General features: G+C 32.0%; 1 protein-coding gene across 1 annotated transcript; it reads right to left on the bottom strand.

Annotated features, from left to right (window-relative positions):
• Nucleotides 1–589: 589 nt before the first annotated feature.
• On the bottom strand, nt 590–25,972 carry LOC128171879 (transient receptor potential cation channel subfamily M member-like 2). Its single transcript, XM_052837653.1, has 21 exons — nt 25,649–25,972; nt 11,699–11,903; nt 11,261–11,421; nt 10,739–10,859; nt 9,316–9,463; nt 9,034–9,145; nt 8,721–8,832; nt 6,951–7,237; nt 6,568–6,675; nt 6,411–6,476; nt 6,155–6,320; nt 5,956–6,075; nt 5,334–5,433; nt 4,103–4,334; nt 3,853–3,915; nt 3,390–3,542; nt 2,827–3,093; nt 2,517–2,709; nt 2,157–2,316; nt 1,517–1,689; nt 590–1,208 (listed from the first exon to the last, which is right to left on the bottom strand). Exons 1-21 carry the CDS (start codon nt 25,715–25,717, stop codon nt 1,096–1,098), a joined length of 3,129 nt encoding a protein of 1,042 aa, XP_052693613.1. The 5' UTR covers nt 25,718–25,972; the 3' UTR covers nt 590–1,095.
• Between the last annotated feature and the right edge of the window lie 963 nt (nt 25,973–26,935).

The raw sequence follows: 26,935 nt of genomic DNA, 5'->3' as shown, positions 1-26,935 counted from the left end.
GGAATAAACTATTAATCTTAATTTTGAACACTAAATGTTCACTCATGATCGTCGTAAATAGGCCGAACTAGTAAGAACTGTCCATCATAAGTAAAATGTTATATATACCCATGTAAAATAATGTTGAAGAGATTAAGAGATTCCGCTAAGATAAATTGATAGATTCCGCTTATAGAGATTCTGAGACTCTTGATTTGGGCTGCTTTGTTGTAACTATACGATCATGCTTTAATAAAACCGCTTGAGAAAGAAATACTGTACTTGTCATCACTAAGTTTGAGCTGACCCTCAATTTGATCCGTAAGACAGAAGGCTTACATATCCGGTTTTGATTAAGAATATTCACAGGAGGGGTCACAATAATCAGAATGCATGTTTGTTTAAGGAAAATGCGTTCCGTTTTTTTTTTTTTACCTTTTCGTTATATTACCATGAGACAGTTCTGTAAGCATTTACTTTTATTTGTAAATTCTTCTCCTAATTAGGCATTGAACTAACTTCAGTCAAACCCACTTTATTTATTTTTTTAAATTTAGGTTTGCGTTTTTTCTCTATCATGCAGGAATGATAAAAAAAAACAAGAACAATGTCTTCTTTAACAACTTTTAATAAGATATATCACCACACTTCAAGTAAGTACACTTTGTTCAATTACAAACCTACAACAGTTTATTGTTTTGTTTATTGTAATCTTTATCACAGATTAGTAACAGCAAATCATAAAGATAAAAAAAAAAATCAGCCGACAATGGACGGATATACACATCACAATCTTTGATCTTCAGAACTCATCTGAATCGTTTGATTTATATTAAAAAATAAAAACATCATTTAAATCCAAAACGTGTACAAAATGTTAATATCAAATAATAAAGTAAACTCATTTTTTTTTCAATATTAAAACAACTTCTTACATACACACAATCAGAAGCAAATTCACGTCTTCAATGTTTTCAGATAAGTTCATTAGTTAATATGAATACATGATTGTTTTTAAAATGATAAATGATTGTTATTATGATTGTTAAACTAATGAACTCGTAATTGAGATAATATGTTTTCTCCTACGTTTACAGAGGAGCTATAGCAAACAAGTTAGATTTTGTTGTGTATTTTGAGTGCTGTTATCTTTTGAAAGTTCTTTTGATATGCTTCATTATCTGCTTTAAATTTCTTTTCGTTTTTCACCGCATCCTTACAGCAAATTCCTGGAATAAAGAAAAATAGTTCAATATCAAGCGCTTTTTCCACTATATTTTAATTCAAAAGCAATGATGGCCATTTCCTGGTAAAGGTTTTTTTTTTCTAATCATAAGCTTAACAATCCAAAATGACAATTTTATCATTAAACGGTATATTCTTGAAGTGTTTTTAAAACAATCTCTTTTCTATAGACAGGTTTGATGAGAGTAGCAATAGTTAACATTTTTTTTTCAAAATGGAAACAGTTAAAAAGATTATCCATGTCATTTGGTATTATGAGTAGCCGAAAAGCTAAATTTGCTGGTGGTCTTACCTCTGCATCCTTGTAGACAACAGTCATCTCTCGTTGGACAACAGAAGAATCGGTAGGGGAGGAACACCAGGTTGATGGGGGACGGGATTCTCCAGTCGTAATCATTAATTACTGTGTATCTCTCAAACCGCCACAGCTTCTCCGAGTTCTCCTGTACTCTCTCAAACGTAAAGCTGGGTAAAAAATACAGTATATTATCTTTTCATTTGTAAAAAAAGCAATATAGTTTGTAGAGACATATTTCTCCCCCTCATTCTCAAACAAATGAATGGGGAAAACAGATTATTTTATAAAGAGAAACAGTAAAGTACAGGAACTGAAAATTAACATTTTCTGCTAAGGAGGAAAAGTGTCAAGAAAATATACAATCTAAAATCTCGATTTATGACAATTTAAAATCAAATATGAGTGTATCAGATAAAAATAACTCTATAATATAAATTGGCAGTGTTAATTTGAACTAGTACTTATTTAAAATTCAATGCTTGGAAATGTCTATGATATTGTTTCTTGTCTTTTATGAACTTATGTATTTTTATCAAAATATTTTCAAAACAAAAAGAATGAATATCAATAACATATATTGATATAGATCATATTAATGTAAAATATCCACATGTTAATTATAATACACACTTACCTGAACATGGCGATAACAAGATTGACCAACAGGAGATTGGAGAACAACAGATAAATCGCCGCTACAGCTTGTACAGTCCAGTCCTCCTGTGGACAACGGTTAATGGACGTGTCAGACTCCCATATAGATGTTATGTTGGTACAGTCCGATTGGTCACTTCCTAATCATCAATGATTAATATTTCATTCATGTAATATACGTTTAATGACTTCGCAATCCTGATTTTTTTTATTAATTAGCTAACTAAAAAAAGTTATTCCTGGTGTATATTAGTCCTTGAACTTGTGGAATTAATAATTAAAAATAAGGTATACTCTCATCATTACACACAATGTGCATAATTTTTACGAGGTTTATTACCGTCAAGATGTTCGAGATTCAACTCTGCGTAGAGCTGCCAGTACGGATAGTATATGATAGTCCATATCCTCCAGTTGGTCCAATCACCGCTCCATATTGTTTGGTGGTCTGGCCATAGGTTTGCGTGGTAGTAGATTCCAACTCCCAATACCACAAATAGCGCTATGAACAGGAAGCCGAGTAGATCCTTCAGCTATAAAAGAAGCATTAGAAAATTTTGGAATATACATGCTAATTCATTAATTAGTAAAACTCAAGATTTCTTTTTTCTTTGCGAATCATGAACAGTCAAATGGCGAATGTATTATACCATTTCTTTGATCATAATAAGCGTAGGTCCCATCTTCCTGTGAATCAAAAACACCTCCAAAAATCTTAGATACATCACAAGCAGAGAAAGCCCAAACATGCGCCTGGCTATAGTGAATGTTTCGTCAATATAAAAGTGTCGCACAAATAGAGCTGATATAAGCAAAGCGTATGACAGCAGGTCTACTACATTCCAGAAGTCATACAGATATCTCTTCATACGTGAGTAGTAACCTCTGTGAGAACGACCTCTAGCCTCCAGACAGCCCTATCATGACAATGAATTGTAAAACATTTTTTTTTTCACTGAATTAGGCAAACATTAGTAATTGTCAATATTTTAAGAACAGATTTTACAAATTGGCAAAGGTAAATAAAATATATAATTACATTTTTCTAAAATTAAGCAAACAGACAAAAAATATTGAATACAAAATATTAGAACGTTTAAATTTTTAATGTTTAAATATAATACAGAATATTGTAAGACATCATTGAAATAATTTATTTCGGCATGTCATTAATATATTTCCTCAAAGATTTTAAAAACATTAATAAGCTTACAAAGCAGCTGATAAGCTCCTCAATAAAATCCCCAGCTCCCCAGAAATACACATAATATTCGAACACTCGAGCGATGTCCTGTACGTAGTATTTCGTGCTAATACTTGTTAGTACAAAGGCGCTGTACATGATCAGCATCGTAAAAAACATCATCTTTAAGAAGAATAAACAAAAAAATCATATAAGGTCATTGATGCCTTAAATGCAAGGCTACATGTTATATAAATAAGCGGAAGAACTCATCATATAATCAAATCCTTCTAAAAATAGGTTTTATTGTTTGTTTGTTTTTTTTTTGTTTTTTGTTTTTTTTTTTTTATTTTTTATTTTTTAGGAAGGAGGGTATGGTTGGTTCTTGTTCGTTTTATATATACAAAATACACAATAATTATTATATGTATTATAATTGTACAATTAACTCAACTTCTAATGCTTTTTTTTCTAAATTTATCATTCTACTTACATAATTGAATACATATTTTGTCAGCGGTGCAGTAAAAAACTTTTTTGGCTTGCTCACTGCAGACTACAAAACAAAAGTATAATTAATGAAAAAATGTCTTATGTCCCTAAGTCCCAATTACTTAATGATAATTTATTAAAGTTTGTTCTTTAGAATTACTCCGTTTCTTTTAACGCTTATTTTTTCCTTTAAAAAATGAAACTTATTTTATTCGTTTAAATACATCTTAAACAGTCATTGTTATTTTTACCTTCAAGAAAGGCTTCAAGTCAGGGGCCAAATTGTTATACCACTGTCTGTTCATATTCTTCTGAGAACACGTATGAGCGACTACATCATACATAAAATTTTCGTAAGCAAAAGTGAGAGGGCTGGAATGAATTCCCCAGATGTCTGCTTCAGTATCCATCAAATCAATAGCTTGTTTAGTGTTTTCTTCGTACATTCTATCCATAATGCGTAGACAACGTTGTTCAAACAATCTTAACATGAATAAATAGTAGGTTGAATGATAGTCTGCTTATTAAATGCACATTAGACACACTTATGTTTTCATTTTACATAGTTGTTTTTTTTTTGGGGGGGGGGGGGTGGTTGTTTTTTGTTTTTTTTTTGTGTGTGGGGGGGGGGGGGGTTATTTTTTTTTTTTTTTTATTATTTGTTTTTTTTTTTTTTTACAAGGATTTTAGCCAAATTTTACGATTTTTTAAGTTTCACTCAAGTTAAATCGTTTGATTTAAGTATTTTGTTGTAAACGTTGTTGACAATTATGCTGTTTGTTTTTTGTTTTTGTTATAAATAAATAATTTCAATTCACAACTTATGCAAATGAAATACATGTAAGACATAACTATGTATGAAAATAAAAGTATCGAATGACAACCTTACTCTAATTACTCGGATGTTAGCTTGAAGTGCGTTTTTTTCCGATAGGTGATCCATTATCAATAAACTCAGAAGCTAAGAAATGTCTGATAAAAGGTTTTTTTAAAAAAGTTATAGACGAGTAAATACAATCATAAAATATGTAAAATGATATGAAAAAACACATAAAAACTTAACTTTTGCAATTACACCGCAACAGAAAGTTTTTAAGAGAAAATAAGAAAATGAAAAATTTAGTCCGAATTTCCTCTGTTTTAATTTTAATCTACCTTTGTCGGAGCATATCTTCCTCAAATAAACAAATCATGGATATGAATATCGATATTTGTAAATAACGTTGTTATTTTGTGTGTTTTAATCAATTTTGGACTTCAGATATTGAACTTTGTAAAAATGTTTTTCAAAATCTCAAACCCTGAGTAAACGTAATCCTTAAGTACACATCCTTCTCAGCTGTTGAAAATTAAACTTACAGTAGAATTTTACATGTAATAAAGGAACATTAATCCATTTAAATTATATAAGCTGAATTTAATCAAACATGTTTTCATGTAGGCTAAAGTTACAGCTAAAAAAGTAAAAGTACAGTTTCTTACTTTGAATGATCTGCCAAATCATTCGACAAAATTTGTTCTTTTACATTGTTCGCCTTTTTTGATAGCTTTTTGAGAATAGCCGAACACACTAAACCAGTCACTGCAAGGAAAAAATATCAATTCTCATGGTTTGGACCTAGAATGATACACCAATTTATTTTAAACTATCAAAAACGTTTACAATAGGTGTATTTTATAGAAGTTTGCTGTTGATCAATAAAACATAAAAAAACGCCACAAATTTGCAACGTACTTCAGCCATTATTCATTTCTGTTTACAAAGATGAATTATAAATTAAACATTAAGGTATTTGGAATGAATTGAGGGGAGTTTAAATGATGAAATAAGCGAAAGTATATTGTTTTACTTAATATATGAAAACAAGGTACAGATAAAAAAAAGGGGGGGGGGAAACACGTTATAATTGTAATTGAAGATTTCCAAAAAGTTAAAATCGTTATTGAAATTAAACATACGAAATGTTACCTTATATATACAACTTTATTGAGTATAATAAAGAAAATGGACAAAAGAAGTGACTTGTTTCAATTCATTTGTTTGAATTGGTGTTTTTTTTTTAATTTTGTTTCTTTTATTTTTGCTTAATAGTATGAAACTCACATAGGTGGTCTTTTCCCCTTAGCCAATAAATTTCCGCCAATTCTTTTCTGTTAGCAAAAATAGCCCACAGTAACACATTAGAGACATTTTCATCCTGAGATGACTGGCCAGAGTTGAATTCTGAAAATAATGTAAAAATTAAGATTAGCTATGTATATGTTACTATTGCAATTTTACAGCTTACATTATATTTATTTACCTTTGTATCGTAGAATTTTGCGACACAGTCCTTTAGCTGCATCTGCTACTGATCCAGGTAGTTCCTTAATTTTCTTTTTATACTTATTACTTCCACCTTCTTTCATTTTCTTTATGATGGACCTATACTTGTGACAAACTTTCTTTGCATGGGTTTCTTGGATTTGCTGAAAAGTAAGCATACAGCTAATGTTTATTGATCGATCACACACTGTGGGCATCAAATTGAATATTTCTTGAAAGTCAATGAAACCTACCTTCAAAATCCATTGCATGTGTAAGCAGTCTTCGTCTTTAAACGTACAATCTTGACATGAAACAGTCTAAAAAATATAAGATATATAAAAATTAAAAACAATACATTTATTTTAGAAGCAAACATAGTTTGTATACTAACATGGATATGCATCTAACCTGTTCATACAACTCTGGTAAATTTTCCATTTTTAGGTTTACTCCTTGGTCAAGAAGAACCCTTACATAGTCACATCGATTTGCCTTTAGAGCTTCCAAAAGGAGAATCTAAAATGTTAAATGCATACATTTTTTCAATCACGTTTACCTATTCATTTATAAGAATGAATTACGTCTATTGTTTTCAGTTTTATTTGAAACGAAAATTGAAAAATATAATATAACTTAATTGTATTATCCATTAAAATTCTTATCGATTTTCCCTAGATGTTTTAAAACTGTCCAGATTAAAAAAGCCAACTTTTGGCTGCTAAGTAGCAATCGAAGTGAGGAAAAAAAGCACCAGTCATTTTAAACAACCATGTCAATGAAACATTTCTTACAGGTCCACATTCTTCCATGTGTCCCGATTCTTGTAAAAGCTGGTATCCGAAATAAAAATAGAGTGGAAGTGACGTTGGTGTTGAATACTTGGGATTTAAGACGTATGGTCTTGATCCCTCTTTGAATCCTCCAAGAATTTGATTAATGGCATCCTCTTCTGGATTTACAGAATTTCTGCGTAGAAGCTTCCAAGCTAATGACGATCCTTTGATTGTACTGCCGTTTGTGTTAGAGTGAGGAATGGCTGTTTTAGGGCGCATGCCTTGTGGTTTTGTCATGCCAACATCTTAAAATAGTTATCAAAACCAATCGATGATAAAAATATAGAATATAATAAAATAAGGTCATAGGACTACAGGGTTATTTGAGTAAAATATAACCTAGCAAAGATTTGTTTCAATGCATTTTGGTTATAAGATAATATCAAGTGTATGTTTTTACTTGCTACGATGCACGCATAAATATATAATGAGTACTTTGGCCGATCAAGAAGTATTTCAGAAGATGTGCAATTGGTAAAACAGAGGAAAATGGGGTTTTACAGTAAACCAGGAACACTTTGTCAGGCACGTTATTAAAATGGCAATGGTGTATGGGATAACTCTTTGATATGTATTTATTTAGAATGTTAAGATACCTTGTAAAGAACTAGTGGTCGCCAGTGATTATTTTTACACAAATGCACATAATTATAACAAGTTCGTTATTTAAAAAGATCCCGACCTCAATATCAACACCCCTGACCCTGGAGCTATACGTTTGTTTTAGTTTTAATTGAAGCGCCTTTTGATTTTTAAACATATGTATATATATATATATATATATATATATATATATATATATATATATATATATATATATATATATATGTATATATTTTATTTTCGTGCTACCAGATTGACACAATTACAAATTTATCTTTATAAAAATTAGGAACCTTAAGGACTGAATATAATTTCTACCTATGTTATATGATATAAAATAGCTTAGGGCAGTTTATGCTTTAAAAACCTCGAAGCAAAGTTATGTTAAACTGATTTAACATAGGTGGAAGTTAAACTTATTCTAATTTTAGTTTTAACAAGTAAAATTACAAAATAAAGCCCGTTTTTATTTCATGAAAGCACGTTTAAGTTGTACACTATATAAACGTAAAGTTAAGCGAATTAATACACGTTTCACAGACGCTGCGTAATGTAATATAAGTGTTATACGATATTTGATTAGGCAATCAAATTAGGCGTTGCATCTAGTATTTAATGTAAGAATATTTAGCCATTGCTTCTCAGAAGATCCTTATTCATTTTGACCGGTGTAGTAAAAAAAAGTATGGCCTAGTGTATACGTATCATAATTAGCATGTACAATATTCAACAGAAAATAATTTTCCAACAAGTCAGCGTGAATATAAATTTGTGTTTTTCTGAATGTGCTCATTCTTATGCATATATGATTGTCATTCATTGATAAACTTGAATAAGCGGAAGCGGCTTTCCGCTCTAAAGAATTACACAGCCAAATGCAATACATTTACAATAATCAAACTACCAAATTCTCTTCTAACTTATAGAAAGTTTTAGTTTTAATTTTTTAGCAGTTACAGTTTATCAACAGAGTTCTAAAAAACAACGGCTTAGTACTTGACTGTTGAATGATAAAGTTCGTGACACAAACAATCAGTAAGTGAACTTATTTTGATAATGCTAAACAAATAAACTGCTGTAGACGGTGAATATAGGGATATTTTAGAAAGCGGAAGAATTCAATACCATTAATGTCTCTTTGAAGGATGTTCTCCATGGACCAACAGCTGACTACTGCTTCTCCTACAATGTTCGACAGCATTAAGGGGTCATCTTGATCAAGGTCAAATACCCCAATCTACAATAGAATGATTTCAGACCCGATATTTATAATGATGTTTTGACTAAAAATATAAAAATATTTTAAATGCACGGATTTATTTAAAAGGCAAAAAAATCGAGTTTTTAAAGGTGTTGAAAATCTTCAATGATAATTACTTTTGTTTCAAAATAAAGCTAATGTTTCTGAACAACGATTTAAGATTTTGAAATCACATACCAAATCTTTCTTCTTTTTGATGGTAGCAAGATGCTTTTCCAATTCGTTATATTTTGTATCATCAAACCGAATGCCGAATAAAACACTCGCCTTCTTCCGAAGTACTTCTTCACTTTAAAACAACGCCAGACAAATATAAAAATAAAAAAAACATTCAATAATATCTTAACCAATTGCTATTTTTTTTATCATTATTCAGTTTTGGGTATAATCAACAAAATGTTTGCTTTATGAAGATTTTTAACCAAAAAACCCCAAAATATTTTGTGCTAAATTACATACTTTTGTAAAAAATCAAACACTAGATCTGCAGCCTTTCCGGACCCTTTCATTATGATTACAGGAAGTTTGTTTTCGAGAGCCTCGGATATATGGGCGATGGTCTCAATGTCTCCTTCACAGACGATTATTGCGATGGGAACAGGCATGTCTATGAAAGACGAAAAAAAAAAGACAATGCATTCAATGATTTATGATGTATGTGATTGTTCACATATTTTTTTCTACTCGGTTAGCTAATTTAAAAAGTAAGTTAAATAAAAGTTGACCAACTCCTTAATTTTTACTTCATCGGTTGTATATTATTTAATTATGTTATATAATGTTACCTAATGCATGCATTCAGTGTTAAAGGTAAATATTGTTTTCTGCATTATGCGTCAAAAGATTTTTGTTCAGTCTAATTAATCTTAATGAACAATATAAAATGTATAGAAAACATTGACTAAGATAAGTTTTGGGTGGTAAAAATACCCCTTATATAACTAATGTTTTAAAAATTTAAAGTTTACACCTAAACTTTCATTGGTTTAAAAATGAAAATGACCTGCCAGATATGTATGTACGACTGTTGATATTTATATTTGGCAATATGACCGACGTCATGCCTACGTATCTCGTCATTTAATATCATTTAATACATAAACCCTGTTCCTAGTAAATTAATTTGGTCAAGTTTTCCTTTAAAATAGCTTTTAATTTAGAGTAGTTTTATTTCAAATGGCGTAGCTTTGTGTCTGGAGCAGAATAAAGAGGCAGCGTCGAGATATGCTCTAACCTCTGAGACAGAAAGCGAGAAAAGAGAACATTGCAGAGTTTTTGAAAGTTAAGATTGCGCAATTTGAAAAATTTGACTGTTAAATTTAGACGACTTGTAAGGCAACTAAATGTACATGATTTTTTTTGGATAGATTATTGCTTTCCGTATATAAATATCTAACGTGATAATATTTGGGAAAACAAAACACTTTATTCGACGTCTATCATATTATTCATCCAGATTTTATTAGTCATTCAGAAACTAACATGTATAGTAATAACAATCGTCTGTAATGACTAAGGTCATGTTAAATACATTAATTGTAAATATCTGACTTAAGTCATATCATATTCTTTAAGAGTATTGGCATTTTAACATTGTCACGACTTAAGTCTTTCTATATTTTGTAAACATATTTATATATTAGTCCAATACATGTATGTTTCTTTTTCCTATTGCCTAACTGATGGCTTAAATCTACAAAAAAAAAGGAACCCCCAAAATGTCTAAATATTTGTTAGTTCTCGTTTTAACAACAATGTATACTTTTTATCTTATTTATTTATTTATTTACTTCTTTTTACACAAATGTGCACATATTTATGAGGGTTGTAAACATATGGTTACTTAATATACGTTTGTATATAGGACAAGAAAAACGCATACTGATGTCCATTTTCTGGCTGAAGAAGGACACTTCCTGTTCGGAAACAAATTTCTCGAAGTCCAACAAAAAATTATCTCCAACTCCGGCATGTGTTTCAAAGTCATACTCTGAGTGGAATTTCTGTCGTAAAACAAAGTTAAATGATTTTCTCTGGATAAAAATAGCACTGAGTCGGTGTACCATCATTTGATAATTTTTATGATAGTATCAATGCTGCTTTTTTTCAAAATCTCATCACAATGCTTTAATCAGTTCACAAAGACGTTTGAATGAACAAATCTTATCTCTACTGATATAGACCTAAGGTGGCTTGACACTTAACAAAAGCATTGTTCATATTGATGTGTTTGTTAGACTAGTAATGAACTATTATCCCTGTAGCGTTTTATATTTGAATACATAATTTAATTTTAATGTTTATGAATAATTTGATTTCATTATTTGGTATAATTAGAGAAAGGTCTTATAATATATGGAGCGATCATTCTACTTCAACTAAATCCGCAATTAAAACACCATACCCCTTTTCCCGCAATGTTTATAAGCTTGATATGCCGGTTAGGATCGTCAACGTTTGTTTGCAAGTTTTTATTTCCGAATTCCATGTCACCGTAGTTCTGGTACGCATCTCTGACGACCTTTGAAACACCTTTCTCATTACCACGATACAAAATCCAGGTCGCTGGAATGTAAAAAAAAATGTAAACATATATAAATTTATTGTTGTTTGAAGATTGAATAAAAGCAGTTGTGTGATACTCCTACGCTAAAAATCGATTGGAAATATGACAGGAATGCGGTTTACTTTTAAGCAGAGGTGCAAATACATAAACTGCAATTGAAAAACACTGACTATAGTATAACCTTGGATAATTTATTTTCATCAGGTGTTCAATAACCTTACTTATTCAAGACGACAAATATACATGTGTGACTAAATCAGTTAAACAGTACCATACCTCCCCCACTCTTTGCTGCCTCTATGAGAGCTGTTTGAAACACAGTCTTAGGCCAGGGTCTGGGTACGAAACTGTCAGAGTCCCCAATCACAGAAAACACCATGGTGGGTGAAGATTGGACAATTTCATTGGTGTCCCTTTCATCCTTCCCTTTGTTGACCCCCTTCTTGATAGCATCCCATGCACTTTTGACCGCAGTGGAATCCTAATTGAATTATTAAAATGAGTTAAGACTTAGGATATCAAACAAACTTTAAATTATTTATAATTATTTTGTGTTTAAAAAAAAAATCTTTATATTTATTTTGAGTATTAACGAATGATAATCCCCTAAAAATAAAAGTGTTAAACTCTTATTTTAAATTAAGGAAATGTTTATAGCAATATTAAGGCTAAGATGTGACATTGTGATGGACATTAAAGCACTGGTGAAGTTTGAATGTTTCTATAATAAGTTATAACTGAAACAAAGTAATCTGCAGGTGCATATCCCTTTGATATAAGATTTAATAGTAGACGTAATAGGACATTTTTTTTATATTTAAATTATTCTTCTTTTTTTTATCTTTTATTGTTTATAGTTGTTTGATCTACAATTAAATGTTAGGTCTATTTGCCGCTCAATTGTTGGAAGAAAAACACACACAGGGATATAACGGTAGTCTTTATAGCGTTAGAGTTAGTAACTGTCATTTCCCATTACAGATAAGTGTTGACCCACACGGTTAAACATCTCAATTCGTCTTTTTGCAGATTGTGTTTTGCAAATTTATTGTGAGCACATAAACTATTGACACATTATTTAGATTCAAAATTGACCTTTCGTTTGTCATTATAAATTAATATGTATATCATACATGTAATACTTCAAAAATTACCCTAATGAAAACACGCTTTAACTTATGAACATTGACAGGCACTTCTGTGTAATAATTTTATAGTTAAGGTTACGTTTTAGCAGGCTAGAAGATCATATTTGTTTCTTACTAGACGTAATTTTCTGTCATTTTTAATTTTTTTTTTATGGGGGGGGGGATTCAACTATTTTGTTCTGTTTTTATATTTTATCAAAACCTATTACATGGTGTATTTGTAGAAAAGCATAGACTTGGTTTCCGACTGTATTTATTTTTGTTATAAAACATGTTAGATGACAATAAAAAAAAAATATTAAAACACAAATATATGAAGAAGAAAAAAAACGTCTCTTAGCATTTGTAAAAACAACTCTATAACAACACAAAATCTCAGAGCGACTAAACTTTTGAATTATTGATTTTTTTCGCTCATAATTCAACCTAACTTCAGAGGTACATGTATTTGCACTTTGAACAGAATACCCCTGCCTTCGCTGGGGATTTAACAGAAGCTTTCAGAATTTGACCGCCTTGACATTGAATTTTGCAGATAGTACATGTGTTTTACGTAGCTTGTCAGAACTTCGTTTGAAACGTACGGACACAACAAACTACGTAGCCCAGTAAAGTACGAGGGTTGTCCCAAAATATCGTAGACAAGTAATGTTATTCAGTTAATCGAAGATACATGATGATGAAATTTTAGCCACAAAGGGTTAAAGTAATTTGCATTAAAAAATGTTTTAAAATTAAATATTGTTTGAGATTAAATTCATAAAATGAAAGCATTTTAGATTAAAAACTCGACATGCGGCGCAATGTCAAATATAAAAAAGTAAAATCAAAACATAATGAAATGAAACATGCGAAGAAAAGTACTTTTCAAATGAAAATTTTCAAATAAAACGTACGTTTATATTTGAAAATAATTATTCTTTACTCAGAAATGTTATAGCTCGTGACAAGTTGAAGAGCTAACTCGTAATATAATTACGACACCAGCGTTAAAGGCGGCGCAGCAGTAACTGAAAAAAAAATCTGTAAAAACATTGAAACAAATCCTAAGCGGCTTTGTAAGTAAATGAAATTAACAAAATCAACTAGAAATGCGTTTGTGAATAAGTAGTATAGAAAATATTTGGACGAGTATGATGATAATAAGTGGGAAAACCCCCGGCCGATATCAATGGACGTCAAAATGCTGAACGACGGACATTAGACAGTAAGTAATGCAGGGCAAGTTTGTGGTGTTCCGATGGGGCCACTTCGACCTTCGTAATGTCGCCTTTAGGGCGAAGATGCGAGAGTGCGAAGTTGCGAAGGCGAAGGAGCGAAAGTGCGAAGATGCGACGGCGAAGCGCGAAGTTGCGAAGCCGAGAGTGCAAAGGTGAAAAGGCGAAGGAGCGATGCTACTATCGCTCTTTTGCCTTCGCAACTTCGCACTCTCGCCATCGCAACTTCGCACTTTAGACTTCGCCTTTTTTGATTGCATTCAGAAAGTCTCGGTCGATTACATAGAATTTGATGCAAGAACCGTACTCCCCCTAGGTTTGCCGATATATCTTAGATGTTATCAGTGCGCATGCGCTAGGTTATCGTGCTTACTAATGTTTATTAATATTTTACTGTGACATATATGTTTACCCGTGCTGGCAATGTATGCCTAATCATTATATACTCCACATAACATTTCATTTCCGCCATTACGTGTACACATGCACTTTAAGACTCCTGTCTTTTACCTACTATCTGTTTAAATTAGTTAAATCAATACCGTGGTTTCAAATAGAGTACGCAGCACAGTTTAGGCTGTCAGAAATTCTGTTCCGACAAAAAATTCGGGAAATGTGCATTGTGACATCACAGAATATTACAAACCTCAAAAGTACTTATTAATTTATTTATTAGCGAAATTAATTTATGCTCATATTTTAATTGAAAACAACAAATGCTATTAGTTACAATTTTGAGGTCCGTTATATAGTACACACTGAAAAATAAGCGAGATGGCGTTCTCGCTGTACTACAAAATATAACGTCATATGCTTCAAAATGATGCATCAAGTTAAGTAATTGAAGGCTATCATGCAGTTTTTTAGCTAAGAAAAAAAATGTCATAGATTAATGGAAAGTTATAAATGAATATTTTGTTTAACATTATTTTTAGAAGAATGCTACTTATATAGTCTTATTTTCATTTTGTTTTAAGTATGCGTCGTATAAAGAGGCAACCTCGGTTTTGTGTAAAATATCGTATATCTTTAAGCTGAGTTCCTAAATAAATCACTTAATTGCAAGGGCATACACCTTACTGATCCTGAAAAACTTTTACATCTGAATTTGAAATATACTATGTAGCTTAAAAACTTCAACGATCCTTGTAAAATCTTTAAAATTAATTATTTTTTAATGAAATTAACCTTGCGACCTTCAGAATTATTCAACATATGCATTATAAATTACTGTTTCCACTAACAAACAAGATATCTGTGAGCCAATGCTCACTAGTGATACCCCCGCTATGATGTGAATATGCAAAATAAGCAAAGTCGACATTTAACAGAAAGCTGGCATCCGATTGGTACAGAAATATTTCCCACAATATGGCATGCCTATACAAATACTGTGTAAAAATTTCATGCATCTGCGATAAACAGTTGCTGAGAATTCATTGACAAAAATTTTTTTGAAAATTTTTGCTAAAAATAAACAAAGTCGTCATTTAACAGGAAGTTGACGTCCCATTAGTACAAAAATATATCAAACGGTATGGCATGCCTATACAAATATTGTGTAAAAATTTCAAGCATCTGCGATAAATAGTTGCTGAGAAATCGTTCATGAAAATTTGTCTGAAAATTTTGGTTAAAAAATAAGCAAAGTCGTCACTTAACGGGAAGTTGAATCCCGATTGGTACAAAAATATATCCCACGATATGGCATGCCTTAACAAACACTTTGTAAAAAATTCAAGCATTTGCAATAAATAGTTGCTGAGATAAATGTGACAGAAATTTTTGTTACGGACGGACAGACAGAAAGACAGACGGACGGACAGACGGACAGACAGACAGACAAGGGTAAAACAGTATATCCCCTCTCCTTTGGAGCGGGGGTATAATAATCTTATCTCACAAAGTTCGCTGCGTTTTTCAAAATTTACGATATAACATCAAGTTATTTTGAAATTCAGTTGTGAATTTTTACATGATTATCCCCTTGCAATTTTGAATTTTTTGAATGACCTCAAAACCACAAATACATCTGCTTGAACCATGCGACTGCCATATCACGTGACCACTATAATCTTAAAATATCGTACTGTGATATATATATATATTAGAAATATATTGCATTTGAGTGACTGTTGTTGATTTTAAAAAGAACATGCCAGTTGAACTAAAGTAAATTTGTGTCTTCATCCAAAAAATTTGCCGATAATTTTATTGGCCGCCTTAACTGTACTGCGTAACATTTTAATTTTATTATAATATATTACTTGTTTATGCACGGTTTTAGAGGGGGAGAGGGGTGTCCTGACCCCCCCCCGAAACCCCCCCCCCCCCCTTTGAAAATTCAATATTATAATTTAACACAGTAAAGGTGAGAAGGGGTCCGGACCCAATCTACCTGGAAAATTTCATATTAAAAATTTTACATAGTAAAATTACCAAAAATATGCCTCGGCCCATCCCCTTTTGGCAAATACAATTATCCCCCCCCCCCCCCTCTTTTGAAAAAATCTCGATCTGCACAGGCGGTTGAAAATAAATTCTCAAAAAGTTTGTCTTCTGCCTCAGATTTCACTTTATACAGCTAAATTTATCTTTAAAATATAGAGAGTTTTACAAACATAAAAAGGCACAGGCAAAAGTGGAAGTTGCGATGGCGAGAGCTAGTGCAAAGTTGCGAAGGCAAAAGAGCGATAGTAGTATCTCTCCTTCGCAACTCTAGCCTTCGCCACTTCGCCGTCGTATCTTCGTACTTTTGCTTATTTGCCTTCGAACCTTCGAACCTTCAGGGGTCGACACTAACTTTTTTATGCATTAGTCCTGCCGGACTAGTGTCTGTTAACTTTAACTAGTCCGCAGGCAATTTTATTAGTCCGTCAAAAATAAATGAAATGCATTGCCGTATTTTGTCTAATATAAAACACTGTTTTTTATTAGAATTTGTAAGAAGGGGTGGGTATCATACATCACAAGGAATTTTTTGATGTTTTTTTTCTTACATGTTAATCACTGGCTTAGTTGTATTGTACTATTCAGTACATAGCAAGAAGCTGCGTATTCACTATCTCCGTGTACATGGTAGAAGCCGCCATTACAGTTTTTAAAAATAGATCTGTGCAATAGATCAGGGCGTTGAATTACCATGTTCTTTTTGTTATTTAAGTTCTTTAAAAATCAGGGATAAATAATAAGCAATTTAAGACAAATGATTTAAACACAATTCATTTAAATTAAACAACAAGAAATTTCCTTTCACCTTTCAGTTTATTTTTTTTTAAACACCTAAGCGTGCCGTCTCTATCGAAGCCAGGGTTGTTGTGAACATGTGTGCTCGTTACCTATTTTCTCAGACATCCCCTTAGGGCAATGAAATTATCAAATCACCCATAACATCCTGCAAACCTCTGTTGTTTTCACTCGGTAACTCTATAATCACCAAAATGTATCATATATCAATTTACTGAAAAAATAAAGTCAGCGTTTTCCAGGAAGTTGTCGACAATTGCAGTGGATTTGCAACATCGATAATTTACACAATTTTTTAAGCAGATTTTTTTATTAGTCCAACCGGACTGATTAGATAGAAATTTTGTTAGTCCGACTCAAAATCAATTAGTCTGTGACTAACGGACTAAGGTTAATGTCGAACCCTGACCTTCGCACTTTCGCCTTCGCAACTTCGCACTCTCGCACCTTTGCCCTGAAGGCAAAAGTGCAACGGTCGAAGTGGCCCAATCGGAACATCATACACGTTTGGAGTCGCCATATCGTTTATACTTAGATAATATTTTTAAAAAAAATTCAAAGAAGATATTTTTTCCAAAACTTTTCGAAAAAAAAAACCCGTAACCTTATCGTAAACGATGTGGAGGGTTTAGCAACAATATGAAGACTGGAAATTTTCCACGTTGCACATTACACCGCCTGACAAAACTTGTTGTTACTAATTATTTATTTTCTCGAGAAATAAATAAAGTACAGATTTAAATTTTTCAGTATCGTTTGCTAAAGAATTACTGAAGAAAAACATAGAAGTCTCTAATGAAATTGCAGTGAACAGATTTTAAGTTATGTATCCTGTCTCCGCTATTTTGGGACAACTCTCGTAAAAGCATTACTTATTTTTGTATCACACATAGTGTTTTATCTGGTGTTTTTTTTTTCTTTCTCCATACAATGTAACAAGTTCACTACCCTTCACACATCCATTGAGAATCGGTTAGGTTTACGAGCACGTGAAGCTCTTTTTAAAAATTAAAAAAAAAAACAAAAAACAAAAAACAAAAACAAAGAAAACTAGACACGATCTCGTTGTGAGCAACGAGGAGGTCTTCCGTCCGATTTTTAGAATATGGAATGACTTTGCTCTTGATCTTCGTCAACGAAACATATCTGGAAATGGAAGCGGGATCTTAGTGTTATGGATGAAAGACTGTCTTCCCCTTTAGTGTCCCTTATTTGAGGGGTCTGCTTGTTTTACTTAATTTTAGTTAAGAGGTATTTTTGTGTACTGCTACTAAGTGTATAGAAATTGGTTACCGTTTTTGAGATATCTGGGAAAAATCGTTTTAAGATACGGTCATAAAACTCTTTTAGGGTCCAGATAACAGACATTTTTTGGTTAGAGATTGTTAAACGCGTTATTTTGAGCATCTTCTGTTCAATATTGCTTTTCAGAGATTTTCTCCACGTATTACAAACTATTTCAGTTATGTTATAATTCAAAGACATTAGAGCCCTCTCCGTCCCTAATTTGAAGAGCTAGTCCATTTTTGCTTGATGTCATAAGTGAACTTTTGTCAATTCAAACACATTTTGCTCAACATTTGTTAAAAAATGTTGTACCGTTCTCGAGATATCTGGAGAAGGTCGTTTTAGTGGCCGATACTGCAACTCTTTTAAGGGACTACATAAAAATGAAATATTGGTTGTATATTGTTAGGCATATTATTGTGGGCATCTTTTGATCAATATGGCTTTTCAAAATTTTCCTCGATTTTGAGACAAAAAAGACCGAAGTTTCGAAGTTCTGGCCTCTTAAAATCCTTCATTGCGTAACAAACGAGTAAAGAATTGTCATGTATAAGAAACCAAACGTTATTATGAACATATTTTATTTGCTTCTATAACGGATAACAAAATAGTTTATATTAAAAAGTTATCATTTGAAGACTAAAGAGCCCTATTGGCCCCTAATTTGAAGAGCCAATCCCTTTTTCTTGATGTCATAAGAATGCTGTGGTCAATTCAAACACTTGTTGTTCAACAAGTGTGTACAAATTTTGTACCGTTATCGAGATATCTTGAGAGGGTCGTTTTAGGGGCCGACCCTGTAACTCCTTTTAGGGACCGCATAGCAAAGAAATTATGGTTGCAGATTATTAAGCTCAATATATTGCTTCTTTAACAGATCACAAATTATTTCACAGTGAAAAGTTATCATTAAACGACTTTAGAGCCCCCTCAGCCCCTTTTTCTTGATGTCACATGAAAGCTCTTGAATTCATAAAGTTTTTTTGTTCTACATGTTATAACAAAATACAATCGAGGAAAGAGATATTGAAAGAAAACCACGAAAAATCACGACGCTTTTTTAACTGTAATTTTCGAGCTCGGGCGAGCTTCGGCGCTTTTGTTCACAGGAAAATATATCTACCATATGTCAGATCTACAACCTTTTGTCTACAATCCCTGAAATTTTGAACTCAATATCTTAAATCGTTTAGGAGTTTACCCCTGGACAAGCCGACCCTCTGAAAATCGTTAAATTGTAAATTGGAAGTGACGTCACCATTGAAAAAAATTACAATAAGGTTCAGAGCATTATCTATCAGACCTGAAATTTTTATGTAAATCGGTCGAGTAGTTTTAGAGAAATCGCGTACACAAAAATGGTTGGAAAAAAAAGAAGAAAAATAATAACTACAGCGAAGCTCTTTGCAAAGCAACGAGTGGGTCTTCCGTTAATGTCTGAAGTAAAGCTGGAACTTCCTGTAAGAAGCAGAGCTCTTAAACCAATAACAAGAGTAACTAAAATAAAAAGATGAAAAAAAAATCGAATTATTCCTGGTACACTTTACAAAAACCTTTCCGATTTCAAGAACGACTTAACCAAACAAAAAAAAATCCGAATGTGTTCAAGTACGACTTAGCAATTATTTTTGGTCCGAGTTAATTTTACTTTGAACATTACGCTTTTTTTTAAACCAAGGACGCGGAATCAAAATTTCCGGAAAAATCAATTTTTAAACCCCGATATCTCTGTAATGCATCGTCCGATTTTCAAACGGATTTCAGTTTCGTATTCAGCATAACCAACTCTACAAACCTTGTAAACATTTGAAATTAAAACGAAAAATTCGAAAATTCGAAAATTTTAAAACACTTCCAGTTTGGACCGGCAGTGACGGAAATTAAATTCCAGCCTTATTTCCAAATAAAAACTATCAATGCTTGAACACAGAAAATTCCAAGTCCTTATCTTTTTTATCGTTATCCTTATCCTTTATCGTTTTTAAAAAACACCCTGGACAAAATCACTTTTTTTAAATTTAAAAATTGACGTAACGTAAAAACGGAAGTGACGTTGTAGTTAGTTGATCCATAATCCCTGAAAATTTCATGTAAATCCGTTGAAAAAACTTATTGAGATATTAAGCTTTAAAAAAGTCAGAAAAATTTGGAAAACGGAAGACCTTAAAAAAACAATAGAATAACAAGATACAAAATAAAAGGGAAAAAGAAACAAAGCAATAACAATAAGGTCTTCCGTTGGAAACGGAATACCTTAATAATAGGGAAGAAGAAACCTAAGAAAAAGAATAAGGTCTTCCGTTGGAAACGGAAGACCTTAATAATAAGGAAACAAGAAACCGAACGAAAACAATAAGGTATTCCGTTGGAAACGGAAGACCTTAATAACTAGTTTGTTTGTTTATTCTATTGCATTAAAAACAGTGAGGCCGCCAGAGTGAGACAAAGGCGCAGGTACTGTGTTTTCTAATATGTGAGATGAAAACAGTGCTGAACATTATTGAGATAATACATTGCTGGTGTGTAAAATAAATGCAAGTCATAATGAAAATACAATGATGTAGCAACAACTAAAGTTTGATTGCAAAATATTCGTTATAAGATTGAGAATAAGGGTTGCCATATTTTATGATATTTTATTACTGCACTTGTTTTGTTTTGGGGTTTTCTCTTATGACAAAATTCGAATTGTAGATTCCTTTTTTTATTAGAGTGAAAGGGATTCTGTGTAAAAACAAAAACGAAATCAAAAATCGAATTCTACTGTAAAGTATTACCCTATTTATCCTGGGTCCTTCTTTTGATGAAGATTCGGGGCTGAACATAATTCAGTTCAAATGTCAAAATGCATCAAACTACAGTAAAACTCGTTAAGTACGAACACGGATATTGCGAATTTACATATAGCGAAGTCGTCTTGGACCCCCAGCTATGTAAATTTAATGAATTTCTTATACAGTTATAACGAATTACGGATATAGCGAAGTAATTTCTTAGGTCCCAGTGACTTCGTTATAACCGAGTTTTGCTGTATACTGTAAAAAAAACAGTTCATTCGCTCGTTACAACATGCTCTCATTAACAAATTCATCCAACTTTGTCAACAAAACAACATCTTTTGTTAACGAAGAATCGTTCTGTGCACACGCAGTGGCTAAATAATTGCAGATCAGTTGGTGAAAAATAAATTTTCGAAGTTGACGATTTAAATGACCCCTAAATGAAAAATGACAATAACAAATTGTCAACCATCTAAAAAATCCATAAAACGAAATACAAATTCAAAGCAGAGCAACACAGACCTCTGAAAAGATACAGGTAGGATCAACTAAATCGATTAAATCAACTCTTGCATTTCTTTTTCAAATACAGTCCAAATTTTCATCAATAAATTTATTTTCCGAAAATAGTTCGCTCGGTTATAGATCTTTGATATCAAGGAATTCATTGTTTCTAGATTGATCTCGTATTCCCGCAAAGTACGCGAACACTTTCGTTTGAAATTTTGCACAATTTGCAAAAACAGTTATCTCAATAACATTAAAGTTGGAAGATATTCAACACTCTTGCATTGTTATAGCGAGCGCAGCTCGCCGGCGCGCAGCGCCAGCAAGCGAAGCGAACTCTAAGAAGCAGTGCGCGCGGGAAAAAGAACGAGCTAGCTCTACAGATTAATAAAAAAAAAATAGGCAACATCTCATAATTGGTCTCTAATGTTTTCTGTCGTAGTGCTATATCAAAAATTGCTAACATTTTACTCGTTATTTACGGGGCATTGAGGTTTTAAGACACGTTTTGAGTACCGCACAGGCCTTGGTGAGACCCATGTGATTTTTACATGCTAACATTTGTATTGAGATACACAAACAAATGATTATAGATTTTAACTTAAGTCGTCACAGTGATCTTGCGTTATATTTCCTGCGATAAATTTAGAGGTGTATCAAACATCTGTAATGTGTGTACTAGCTATTTCAGTATAAACTGCGATACCTGCCTCAGATGATTTGTTTTTATTTTCTTATTTTTTATTTTTTTTTTTTGATACAAATATTATGTATATACAAGCAAGAGCCATACTTTACTGTCATATCAATCCAATTGCAAGCTAATTTTGCATGCATGTACAGTAAGTATAAAAAGGAAGGAAATAAAAAATGGGTCTTTTTAAACAAAATAAAAAAAATTAAGAGAAAAAATAAACAGTTAAAAAAACTTATGCAGATATTTCATATTGTCATATCATTAAATTGGAAAATGAGAAATTACGCACCTACAAACAGGGACCGAGGACATGGATACAAAGTATGTAATTAGAATGAAAAAAAAGGGAAAAAAATGAAAGTCAGATAACAACAAGGTACAACAGAAATATCGTTTACACTTTTGACCAAATTAAACAGAAATTACATTTTACCGACTGATCAATTCTCTCCAAAAGTAAAGAACGGTTCTAGGGAAAGCAAGTTTATGTATTGTGTAAGATTTTTTTTTTTAAAACTTAGAAATATTATATAATTCTCTATCTCCCTCTCTCTCTCCAAAATTCTTTGATGTTAGTTGATAACTGTCAAAATATCAGTAAGTTGACAATGATACAAGGAATGTGTATTTCTTGGTCCGCTCGCCGCAATGGTAGCAGCGTTAAACATATTAAAATTATAGTATTAGTTAAGAAAGGCTTAAAACTGGATACTTTGTTTGTTTGTGTGTTTGGTTGTTTTATTTCCTTTTTGCTAAGCTTTCTGCAAAGTTTTACTCTTCCATTCAGGCACATATTTACATTTTTCATAACATAAAGAAGCGCGGTAAAAATATTATTAGGTTTTTAAATATGGCCTAAATCAAGAAACAATTTAAATAAAATTGTGATAACTGTTTTAAAAAGACATGCAAATATAATACGAAAATGATCTTACAGAGAAGGGAAAGTGTGTTTAATTGAAATGTCAGCAACATTTTGGCTCACAAAATATACTATCTCTCTAGTTCATAATTTTGTTTTCATCATATTGGTAAATATTACAGCATGTGTCAATATTGTTCTGTTAACCGCTGTATTCACATTTTTTGTCACCATCATTTGATTGTAGATGTGTTTGAAAAGTAATGAGTTGGACCTAAATGACACGGTTCGCACTGCTAGATCGTTCACCACTTTTCAGTAGGACATCGCATTTTGGAGCTGAAAGCAATATTCCAATAGGTGTGGAATTCTATCAATGACGGATACTATGTGCATTTAAAGAGGGCTCGGTGGTCGTGGCCATATTTAAATAGTATTAATCTTCTATAGAAGAAGATATTTTTTTTTTTAAATATGGACATCTGTATGATATGTTGCATGAATCCACAATGGTCAAACCGTGTCTGGTTTACATACTACCGGTTTTGGCTGTTAAAAGTGAATATCTTGCAAATATCAGTTCGACAAAACAGTTAAGACGAAGCGCATTTCTGATTTTAAAAAAATGTTTGTTTACAAATTGCAATAAACTTTGAATTTATGAAAATTTGAAACAGAAATTCATAGGACCATCAAAAGATCAATCGCAAATCGCAGTGTTTTTGTTCTAATTTTTATTTGGACTGAACAGGAAAAAAGTATAATAATATTTTTATTGATATGATAGAGAGGTTAAGCAGACCAACGGATACGCGAACTTGAACGTGCAGGTCACAAGTTGGAACTACGCTCACGTTACTTGTCTTGTTTAATAGTTGTATAGTGTACCTGTACGTGTTAATGTTTCAATGTAATTCTAAAAGTTCTCTCCTTTTAATCTAAGAAATTTAGTTACAGTCGAAAATTGAGAATTATGCATGTGTTAATTTTTTTATACATCATTGTTTATATATGTACATGTATATTTGTATTTATCACAGATGAATAAAATAACAGAGCCATTGCATGTTTTGGAGGAAGAGATACGTGTATCAAAACTCCAATAACATACTAAATTTTAATGAAAATTTATGTTTGTTGATATCAGTATTCGCATTTAATATTCAGGCTTAAGAAAAATAAACACATTTGTTAAAATGATTAGCTAACAGGGAAACAGAAGCTACAAGTTCGACCTTACAGGTACTTTGCAATTTATACGAATGTTCATTCGGGTGCATACGTGTAGAAATTCGTCATTACACAAACTGATGACGTAATGCATATATTTTCCTTTCTACACGTACACATCCGCGTACACGTTAGTTTGCTAAACAACTCTAATCAAGGAATTTATGCAGATTATTATCTAATTTTTGGTGATTTTCTTCGTTTCCGTTATCAATTTTTCACAGAATTCGAGCAATAAGTAGGAAATATGACTTTGCATAGTTGCCCCTGAAAATTTACACTTGTTTAAATCAAGCGCCACCCTTACGCGAGATTTGCCACCCTGTGATAAAAGGACTTTGATATCCGACCGCTTTAACCTTGGAATTCTCAAATCGAGAGGAAAGCTATTATGGCGCATGATCTTTATGTTTTGACAATGTACTTTGACAGCATTCAATTAATTCATTATATACATGTACGTCAAAGATGTGTTGAATGCTTAACCCGGTAAACTGCGTTTCAGCGTTATTTGTGATTGGGAAAAGGTCTCCTTTTATATAATATACAAAAAATAAAAAAAACGCATGACCGAATAGCGCGTGCGCGCGCGCATGTGTGTGTGTGGGGAGGGGGGGGGGGGGCAGGAACCCTGTTCTTCATTTACCATATTCTTAAGCATTTAAGTATGACTTTGAACCCGTTTTAATTAAATAGTTGAGGAAATGCACTTTCCTTTTATTCCAGTTTGTAAGACGTTTCGGTAATCACATACTATCTGTGTTTAAAAGGGCTACAAAAGAAAATGTCCTTGTTTACCATAGAAGCTTTTTTACAGGTAAACTACGCACTCCATAAATCATTTTTTTAAAACGATGCAGCCTATAAATTTCACTTTGCTACAGACGTTTTTTACATTGAGTTGTTTATACTCGGTTATTCATTGATGTATTTTAATTATTATTTAAACAATTTAAAATTTTTATGATACCAATGAATACTCTACTAAATATTTTTTTTCGAAAGGACATTAGTATCAATTTGTTTCGGTTAATTTCTACTGCAAATAATACAAGGTTAATCCGCTGGTGATTGAATTTTTGTTTTTAGACATAATGTCTCGTTAATATTCTAATAAATTCATAATGTTAAAAAAAAATCTAAAATCGAGTGCTTAAATTAAAGATAAGATGACATTCACTTTCTTAAACGTTAGTGAAACCGTTCTATCAAATAACAATTCACAAGGAATATAAAATTCTACACTGCTTACCCTATTCATTCTCACTCCCGATGTTGATAAAGATTCCGTACTCAACATATTTTTTCCAGAGTCAGACATGGGAATATCTCATTCCATTGTGAAAGAACGGCATATATGCTTACACCAAGCGTTCAAACGAAAGACACCGGCTTACGTTTACCGACTTGTATGCACACGCCTGTGCGCTGTGTAATTGCAGATTTCAGTTTTTAAAAAAAACTTATCGTCGATATGGACGATTTAAATCTCCTCTCCTATTCATTATATCGAATCTCGCATTCTTTTTAAATACAGCCCATATGTGTATCAATAACTTCGTTTTCTGAAAACAAACCCATTTGAGTCAGAAGTTTACTCGGCTTTAAAGCTCAGTGCTCACAAAGAAATCATTGATTCTGTATTGATCTCTTCTTTCCGCGAAATACCAGTACTTTCGGTTTAACTTTTACACAAAATATTAATGTTAAAACTAATTAAAATTTGAAAATATTCAGTTCTCTGACATTCTTAGTAAAAAAAAACAAAACAAAACAAAAAAAAAAACAAAACCAAAAAAAAAAACAAGTTTGTATGACTTTACACCGGAACTTTTTTTTTCTTTTTCTATACAATATCTGCGTAAAAGTTTCTATTCCTTAACGACATAAAAAAGGAGGGCGGTTAAAGTTTGTTAGCCTATATAATTTACCTAAATTCGTTTTGTTTTTAGAAAGAATTTTAATTTAAAAAAAAAATGTCTGGTCTACATTGCTTGAACGGTCATTTTTTTCAGAAGGACATTGGTTTTTTTGGAATTGATAGCATTATTTCTCTTGGGTTAACGGTCATTATTTTTCCTTAAGACAGTGTATTTTGGAACTGAAATCCTTACGGGGTGATATAAAAAGATCATTGTCAAACATAACTGCTAAATAGAGCTGTGCAGTATTAAGTATGCTTCGACATTTTGAAAGATTGTGTAACATATTGATCTAAATTAATGTCTTACATGTATCACGATTAAATCGTATATAAAAAGCAGGATATTATTGAGGAAACAAATGATTCAGCAATACCCCGTGAATGGGTGTTGTTCGTTTGTTGGGTTTTTATCATCAATGATGCTTTATCGGTTTTGTTATTAAAGTAAAGTAAAATGTTAATCATTCTTTGTGAGTTCTCCTTTTTTGATGAACTTATTAATACATCACTTCCTTTCCTCGGGTATCGACCTACAATAAGACACGTTTGAGATTGTGTAAGGGATTTTTAAAGCTCAAATATATGTATAAGAGTAGCAAAAAATGTGAAAATCTA

Source organism: Crassostrea angulata, chromosome 2, assembly GCF_025612915.1.
Source record: "Crassostrea angulata isolate pt1a10 chromosome 2, ASM2561291v2, whole genome shotgun sequence".
Lineage (NCBI taxonomy): Eukaryota > Metazoa > Mollusca > Bivalvia > Ostreida > Ostreidae > Magallana > Magallana angulata.
This window is presented reverse-complemented; position numbering and strand designations above follow the sequence as displayed.

Excerpts from the sequence above, each read along its gene's own strand:
- LOC128171879 (XM_052837653.1), bottom strand. The coding sequence starts at position 25,717 with ATGTCTGACTCTGGAAAAAATATGTTGAGTACGGAATCTTTATCAACA. Across the intron at positions 6,477-6,567 it reads TACCAGAGTTGTATGAACAG|ACTGTTTCATGTCAAGATTG; the intron begins GTTAGATGCATA and ends TATATTTTTTAG. Across the intron at positions 3,094-3,389 it reads AGGAGCTTATCAGCTGCTTT|GGCTGTCTGGAGGCTAGAGG; the intron begins GTAAGCTTATTA and ends TTGTCATGATAG.